General features: G+C 41.0%; 1 protein-coding gene across 1 annotated transcript; it reads left to right on the top strand.

Annotated features, from left to right (window-relative positions):
• The first annotated feature begins 1,207 nt into the window (after positions 1 to 1,207).
• LOC115797206 (diamine acetyltransferase 2-like) lies at positions 1,208 to 8,665 on the top strand. Its single transcript, XM_030753722.1, has 6 exons — positions 1,208 to 1,414; positions 1,707 to 1,758; positions 4,212 to 4,295; positions 7,584 to 7,685; positions 7,777 to 7,817; positions 7,996 to 8,665. The coding sequence occupies exons 1-6, from the start codon at positions 1,352 to 1,354 to the stop codon at positions 8,161 to 8,163; spliced, it is 510 nt and encodes a 169-aa protein (XP_030609582.1). The 5' UTR covers positions 1,208 to 1,351; the 3' UTR covers positions 8,164 to 8,665.
• The last annotated feature ends 450 nt before the right edge of the window (positions 8,666 to 9,115 follow it).

The raw sequence follows: 9,115 nt of genomic DNA, 5'->3' as shown, positions 1-9,115 counted from the left end.
CTCCGGGGCTACTCAAAAAACTTGCTATTTTAAGATATTCCGAGCTGCCACTAGGTGGCGCTCTACCGTTTATGGACTTTATGCATATGAGTGTGTTCAGGGCAGCATGCTTATCAGACCACTGAAGTTTGAGCCAGATTGGGCAAGTTGGCTTGGAGTTACAGCCATTTTTGTGTTCATGGCGAATCATCGAACTTTGCCGTCCCATAAGGGTCACGCCCTTTTGTCAAAAACTCACAGTTTTGAAAACACAGTAAGTCCAACTTCTTAAGGCTATCCAGGTGAAATTTGAGATGGTTCTGCTAAACCACCTTGGAGCTGGACCTCCAAGTGTAAAATATGACATTTCCTGTTCCCACTAGGTGGCGCTGCGACTGATAGTAAATATTGTCATATGTATGTGTTCAGGGGGGCACCCTCATCCTACTGGAGAAGTTTGATGCACATTGGATCATGTAGGTATGAATGAGAGGCAATCAAAATGTCATGGCGAATGATCAAAGTTCAAAGGGGCATAAGGACCCCTCCCCCTTGGCAAAAACTCACCATTTTCGAGATTTAGATTCCCCTGGGGGTGTAGGTTAGACAAACCAAATATGAAGATGATAACGTCTAAAACCTCTGAGTTATTAGAAAAAGCGTGAGGGCTGCAAATCGGCAAATTTGCATAATTAATTAAAAATGGCGGACTTCCTGTTGGGTTTAGGGCATGGCTCCAAGAGGATTTTTGTGCGCCTGGACATGATATACATGTGTATGAAGTTTCATTCATGTACGTGAAACACAGCGGTGGGGCTCCAGTTTAGGGGGCGCTAGCGAGCCATTTGGGCGCGCCCTTGCCCGAGCCCATTAAAATACGTAAATTTTCACCAGGTGTGACGCATGTGCAAAGTTTCATGAGTTTTTGAATATGATAAAGCCCCCAAAAAGCCAATTCATTTGCCTGAATAATAATAATAATAATAATAATAAAAAAAAAAAAATAATAATAATAAACGAAGCAATTACAATAGGGCCTTCGCACAGTTCGTGCTCGGGCCCTAATAAATGGGATGCGGGTCTCTAAAGTGTCAGGCAGCGATTTCTTAAAACAGCTGCAGCTAAAACCCGATAAAGGCCGCCACAGTTCAGTCCACACGAGGAGCTCATTACCCCCCGTCACCTCCTACTTGAAGGAGGGCGCTCTTTATTTAGTTTGCATCCTCTCTGGAGAGGTTGCGGCGTGCTGGTCCAGGATAGAAGAAGAGCCGGGCCGTTCACCCAGTTCTCCCAGTTCTCCACATCCGTCCTCTAACGGGCCGGAGCAGCACCGCGGCACTGTGAGCATCCCCTCATCAGATCCACCCCCGACATGGACTTCTCCATCCGCGCGGCCAACCTGGACGACTGCAAGGACATCGCGCGGATGATCATGGTGAGCGGACACGTGCGCGCGTGCGTGCGGCCCAGCTGTGGATGACTGGGAAGACATTAAGTGGCGTGTCACGGCTTACGTCAGCAGAGCTTTTCGTAAACACGTTATGTTGCTGTTTATTAGATTAGTGAGATATTATTGGATGAACCGTACTCGTCCTGCTCATTAGTTTCAGAGCAAACAGGCTAATAAAGTGCTCGTAAATGACATGTTTACTGTCGGCTGAGCAATAGTGATGCTTGTGAAGTCCTAATAAATGATGACAGCTGATGTTATTTTTATTTTTCTCCAGGAACTGGCAGAATATGAGAAAGCGTCAGACCATGTGAAAGTCACCCAGAAAGGTAGAGTATGTGTTTATGTCTCTGGTTCTCTGCTTTGACCTTATTCTTTATATATATATATATATATATATATATATATATATATATATATATAAGATAAGATAGTGTTTATTTGTCACATGTGCAGTTATACACAGTACAGTGCACAGTGAAATGTATTTTGTACCTGCAACCATATATACACACACATACAAATAAGAAGAATAAAAATAAGTAATTCACACTATACACTATATACTATACACTATACACACTTTACACAGAATTATAGAATATTATAATAATTTACATTGTGCAATAATAGTCCAGTTAGGGCTCAGAGTTGAGCAGATGGATGGCTTGTGGGTAAAAACTCTCCTTCAGCCTTTCAGTCTTAGCCCTCAGGCAGCGGTAATGCCGGCCTGATGGGAGCAGGGAGAAGAGAGAGTGTCCGAGGTGGCTGGGCTGTTTTAGGATCTTCATGGGGAGGGTGGTTCTGATGGTCCGTTCAGCTGAACGAACCACCCTTTTTAGGGCCATGAAGTCCTGCTTGGTGCAGTTTCCCATCCAGGTGGTGATGCTCCCACGCATGATGCTCTCGATGGTGCAGGTGTAAAAGTTCCTGAGCACCTTGAGTGGGAGCTTGAAGTCTGTCAGCCGCCTGAGGAGGTAGAGATGCTGTCTGGCCTTCTTCATAGTGATGTTTATGTGATGAGTCCAGGACAGGTCCTGTGAGATGGTCACTCCCAGGTATTTGAAAGTGTCCACTCTTTCCACCTCAGCACCACTGATGAGAAGTGGATGGTAGTCCCTCTGCTGCTTCCTGCTGAAGTCCACGATCAGTTCCTTCGTTTTGCTGACGTTGAGCAGGAGGTGGTTCTCCTGGCACCAGTTCTCCAGGCGGGAGACCTCTCTCCTGTAGGCTGTCTCTTCATTGTGGGAGATTAGTCCCACAACAGCAGTGTCGTCAGCAAACTTGATGATGACGTTGGACTCTGACGTGGCCACGCAGTCATGGGTGTACAGTGAGTACAGCAGAGGGCTGAGCACACAACCTTGGGGGGATCTGGTGTTGACGGTGAGGGAGGATGAGGTGAGGTGACCCACTCGTACCACCTGTGGTCTGCTGGTCAGGAAGCTGTGAACCCACCTGCACAGGGATTGGCCCAGGCCCAGGTCCAGCAGCTTAGAGACCAGCCTGGAGGGAACTATGGTGTTGAATGTTGAGCTGTAATCTACAAACAGCACTATATATATATATATATATATATATCAGTGACGTGCAGTCAGGGGAGGCAGGTGAGGCACGGCCTCACCTGTCATCGTGGAAATATAAAATTAAAAAATAAATTAAATGGTTATATTCATTCAGTGATTTGTATTTTAAAGTTCTTTTCCATTTAACTACACCATTTTTAGATTAGTTTTTTCAAAATCGCTGAATTTTTGCATTTGCCGGTCAAATACTAAGAGACGAACGGTGAGGCACCAGCCCGGCGAGCCGCACCACGGATTGCGCAATCCGTGGTGCGGCTCAGTATAGTCATTGCCAATGACTACTAACTGTGCTGGCATGCTATGCAGTGAGACCGGATTACTTTCCCTTTGCATGTGGCTATTAAAATGTTCTAACACTTTTACTATATGAACTAAATTTCTATATTTTAGCTGGTGTATATAATGCACAGTTTTTTTTGTTGTTTTTTTCATTAACAACTGTATGTGTGTGTAATGCATTCTTGTGTTGAGCGATCATGAAACTGCTGCGAAGAGACACTAGGTGAGGCACGCAGTTCTCGTGCCTCATGGTAGGGGGCGCTGGTGATCCCAGGGACTCTACGACTCCTCGGTGGCAAGCTACCATAAACAGTTAGCAAGGCCAGTTAGTTTTTCCTGTTGCTTGGCCTTATGTTCAACATGGAAGATTACATAACTCAACTGAAAGAATTTTCTAAACTGGACTTTCAATCGAAGCAGAAGATAATAATTAAAGGAAGACCAACACCGGAGCTAAAAGGTTTGCTTCAGACTATGTTAATGTTAAACAAAACAACTGTTGCCAATCAAATGGTGAATAAGCTATATGTTTGTAAATCTGATGTGATGACGTCAGTGCCTCACCAGTCACGACCCTCACCGCACGTCACTGATATATATATATATATATATATATATATATATATATATATATATATATATATATATATATATATATATATATATATATATATATATATATTCAGATAATCAGATCAGATATTTTTGCTGACTTAAATTTTGTTTAACATCACAAAATATGAGGCGCCTTAACACTGCAGAGGCACAAGTGAGATGACATCCTAATGAAAAGGTTCTCTCTGTTAAACTAAACTAAGTTTCTCCTTTGTGAAAACATTATGTTAACATCTGCCCTTAGTTTCAGGGAAAAACTTTAACATGTCTGCTGTGTTTAAATGTCTGTAATTTCTTTTCAGACTTGGAGCAAGATGGCTTTTCCAAGAACCCGTTCTTTCATGGGATCATCGCTGAGGTGCCAGAACAGCACAGGACCAGAGAAGGTGGGGGAGATCATCTTACACCTAGAAGAAGAAACTTTAGCCAAGCCAAGTTTTTTTATAAAGCACTTTAAAAACAGTAACCACTGACCAAAGTGCTGTACATAGAACACATCAGGACACGAGAAGATAAATTTAAAAAAGATAATAAAAAAAAAAAATACATAAATAGAATAAAAATAAAGAAATAAATAAAACAACAATAAAATACACAGTTTATCCTAAAAAAAAAAAAAAATTTTAAAAAAGAACAAAAAAAAAACCAGCAGTTCATACTAGTCAAAGACCAAATGAAAAAGATATGTCTTAAGAGCAGATTTAACATTGGCCAATGACGAGGCCTGTTTAATGCCCAATGGCAGTGAATTCCAGAGTTTAGGACCTGCCACAGCAAAGGCTCTGTCTCCTCTGAGCCTCCGCTGTGTCCTCAGCAAATCAAGGTGCTCAGCTGATCTGAGTGACCGGGAAGGAGCATGTAAGTGCAGCAACTTGGAGAGATACGGTGGGGCAAGGCCATGTAATGACTTAAAAACAAATAAAAGAATTTTAAAATGGACGGGCAGCCAATAGGAAACTGTGCTTTAACAAAATCCTAAAAGTAACAGAAACTAACACAACACCATCCAGAACTGGATTTACCACGTTTCAAACAAAGAATGCTCTCATTTTCATCTTTAATTGCCAGGAGAGCTATCTCATTAAAGTGGAAGGATCCAGCTCCCCCTTCTCATTCACACTGGATAAGGGATATTATGTTGTGTATGGACTTAGAAAAGATAATATTCACTATTTTATAAAGTTTGGTGCCCCTTCGTGACAGTCTATGAGAAATCTACTACTATTGTCTCTGATTAGCGCCCCCCCCCCACCCTTTTTTTTCTCTTTTTATTTTAATAATAATAATTTTTTTCCTTTTTATACATATTTGTGGATAATATATTTTATCATCTTAAGGTTATCTTAAATGCCATTATTCATCTGGTTTTTTTTTTGTTTGTTTGTTTTGTTTTGTATTGTTTTGTTTTACTTTGAGCAAATGTTATATCTATATTGTACCTCAGTTTAGTTTTGTGTGGGTGTGTCTGCTGTCTGGGGTTTTGGTTGTGGGTTAAAATCTGTTAAAAAATTGATTACTACACATGGCTTTGTATTGTATCTGTCAATATATTTCCAGTAATCAATAAAGAGACATTTGAAATAAAAAAAAAAGAAACTAACACAACACAGTGAGCGAGCAGGAGAAGCAAAAAGGGAAACTCAGGACAGAACTTTACCAAGAGGAAGGATTTGGGCTTTAGTGGGTTCAACATCAGGTTCAACCTTGGATTTCAGGGTTACAGAGGTGCTTCACGTCTTACCAGGGTACATCACCAGGGTAACTTATGCTGCACAACTAATCAGCTGCAGAGCAGGTTATGTTCAGGCAGCACGTACACAAGCTCCTCCCCATGAGAAATCAGTACTCTGGAAAATAGACCTGCAGTTCTACAGAGTCAGTGTGAAGTCTTTATCTTTGCCTGATGAGCATCAGTAAGAAATATAGGAAAGAGCCACTTCATCTGTTGCTTTTTTCATGTTCTTGCAAGCATTGTTTATTGTTCTGTATACCTTAATAAAATACCATAATCCTCAATCAGGGCACAAAAAGGCTTACCAGCTTGAATTATGTTTTTATTTGTTCCTTCTCTCAGAACAATAAACACCAGCAGGGCTCCATGTCAGACAAAATTGCTGAAACTGTTATACACACCATAAGATATCTTAATTTGAGGAACAAATTAATTTAAAGGAATTTATCAGGTTTTTTTTTCACAGTCAGATCTTCTCGTGCCGTAATGAGAAATCTGTCTATTAACCTACCCAGTCGATAGTTTTTAGCACATCGAGCTGCAGCAGCTATGTTGCTTTCAGCCTGTATTATGTGTGTAAACTTCTCATATCTTTTGCAGCTGCTTTGGCCAGTAGATCTGGCCATGTTTGTGATTTATATACTTCAAACACTGTTTCTTGTAGGGAAAGCCAAGGTTGAATTTTTGAATTGATAACCAGCTTTGTAGAGCTGATTAGCCTGATTGCCAACTTTGACAACGATGTGCTCATCACTGATTTTCAGTCCAGTTTCTGCGTAATGTGGCATACCTCAGCCTTTCCTCCCTCTTTCCCTTCCTTAAAAATGATTTATTGACATTTTTTTTTTTTGTAGATTCAACAGATAAATTCTGTGTTTTTGTGACAGGCCGCTATTAACAAAGTGTCTAAAGATACAACATATACAATTGTTTTTAGAGCTGAGCACTGTAGTAGTAATAGTACTGGTATTTGACAACAGAGAGGCCAAATGAGCTAACTCTACACTCAATAATGAGACCACAGCACTGAAAAATACAAAACCAATTTCTATTTTAACAATTACAAAACAGTAGCTACACTTAACACAGGCATTAATTACTAACTATTCAGCCTCTTCATCAACCTATATATTTTTTAGTTCTGTTACCTAATCTAACAGCACACAGCAGATGTGGCCTTCCTCCTTAAACACCTCTTACATAACCAGGCCGATGCAGAGCTTTTCCTCAGAATGCAGTAATTAGACCATTAATATACGCTCTGCTACCCAGCTGTGCCTTTTTCTTCCATGACACAAGTCTTTTTTCCACAGTCACCACTATCCACTATTCACTGGCCTCAAAAATCAGAGTCTATTACTGAGAAGCGGCTGCTTATGTCGTGGACCTCATTAATGTTTTGCTCCACTCTCATTAGTGTTGTTTTGAACAGCTGAAAATAACTGAATAAATCAATAAAGCGTTCAGACCCAATCAGCAGCCAACTAGTTAGGAGAAAATAGTTGAAAGGAGAGTAACTGGACTCAGATTCATCGAGTCAGTAGAAACATGACTCCAGATTCATGTCAGTGCTGCTTCTTCTCTTTTGGAAATTGTTCTACTGCCTCCAAGTGACCAAAGTCAAAAAAGAGACGTAATAGTGCTTAAAATGACCCAACCAGCCCAGACACTGGGAAATATGAGGTTACATTTATACAGATTATCGCCCCTTAAGTGTGAGCAGCACTAAAACTGCAGTAATTCCTTCGCTGATGTATAGGAAATGATACACAGTTACGTGTGCACAATACAAGGTAAAGCATTATGCTGTTAGTAATCATTGTGCTAGTCATTAACTTAATGGAAAAGAAATACAGCAGTTTTATACATACTGACACTGTTTGGCTGCTTTTAAAGGGCGATTACTTTTACTACCTGAAACTGATTTTCATTTTTCTTTCAGGCCACACAAAGATCGGCTATGCACTTTACTTCTATTCCTATAGTTCGTTTGTCGGCAGATCCATTTATATGGAGGACTTGTACGTGATGCCTGAGTTCAGAGGTACAGTACAGCATCTCAGGAGATCTCACCTCATCACTGTGTATCTGTATTTGCAGTAAATCTCAAGTAATGTACGTGATCTGTGTTTCAGGAAAGGGCGTTGGTAAAGCACTGATGAGCAAGGTGGCACAGGTGAGTAAAACAGGTACAAACTGTAGAAGTTAAACCTCGAGGCTTTTCTTATTTTCAGTATTTGTTAGCAAAAAACTGCTAATTAGTGTCTCAGAGGTAGCATACAGTGGAAGTTTCCATCCTACATCTGAGCACAGCAGCCATTCCTGTCTTCCTTCTTGGTTCCTCTCTCCTGTAGCTGGCTCTGGCTGCCGGCTGCCACCAGCTCAACTTCACCGTCCTGGACTGGAACAAACCATCTATGGACTTCTACCTCAGCCAGGGCTGCTTCAATGTCACCTCCAGCCTGGGCTACCACTGCATGCGCTGCGAGGGGGAGGCGCTAGAGCACCTGGCTCAGCCTTAACCCAAGCCTCGTGACCTTGTGGCCTTTGCAGCCACGAGGTCAGCCCACACACTGCAGGGATGGACGCCACTCAGCGGCCTCTTTCCAAAACTTGACAAACTGACTTTTTTTCACTGTTTGCTAACCCCTGCCTCCTTTAACTACAACATTCAAACATTAAAGCCCTTCAGAGATGTGTGGCATTCATCAGTGTTGAAGGTCACATACTTGTTGCTAACTAGCTCCTACCTTAATGACTATTTAAAGAAACATGCCCCTACTACATTATACACATTTTGCCTCTCAGACAGTGGATGTTCCAGTCCTGAGAGGACTAATAATGTGTGTAATACCACAGAATAAAACAGCCAGCTAGTGATATGAAGTCCTCATGAACACTAAATATGATGCACATTGTAGATAGTGTCTTCCACATTTAGTAGCTATAGAATAGAAGAAGAAGAAGAAGAAGAAGAAGAAACAGCCTTTATTGTCCCACAGAGGGGAAATTTGGGTGTAACAGCAGCCGCAGTTATTATAAATATAAATAAAGATATAATAATTCACACTATTAAGAAAAGAATATATATAAAATCAACAAACAATATTAACCTTAATACTACTACTAATAATAATAACACTATATACAATGTACATGATGTGCCTGTGTGTTGAACCTTAACAGGCCGGACTATTTACAGTATACAGAATAACGACACCAAGTCTGAATTTTACTATAAGCTTCAGTCGGGCGCCAAATTTGAGGTCTTATTCAGTGCCTTTTGGTAGCTTGGTGGGCATTGGAACAACTCTTATCCCTTCACTGTGGAGAAATTGGACAATCACCATCCTGGGCAGGGATTTAGTAAATGGTCACATACTTTCATTTTGAAAGAAATATGCAGTGTCAAGTATTGGAATAGGTCCTGTGCAATACATTTAAACAGTACGTTACAGAGGCACTGAAACTGTT

Source organism: Archocentrus centrarchus, chromosome 18 (genome assembly GCF_007364275.1).
Source record: "Archocentrus centrarchus isolate MPI-CPG fArcCen1 chromosome 18, fArcCen1, whole genome shotgun sequence".
Classification (NCBI taxonomy): Eukaryota; Metazoa; Chordata; class Actinopteri; order Cichliformes; family Cichlidae; genus Archocentrus; species Archocentrus centrarchus.
This window is presented reverse-complemented; position numbering and strand designations above follow the sequence as displayed.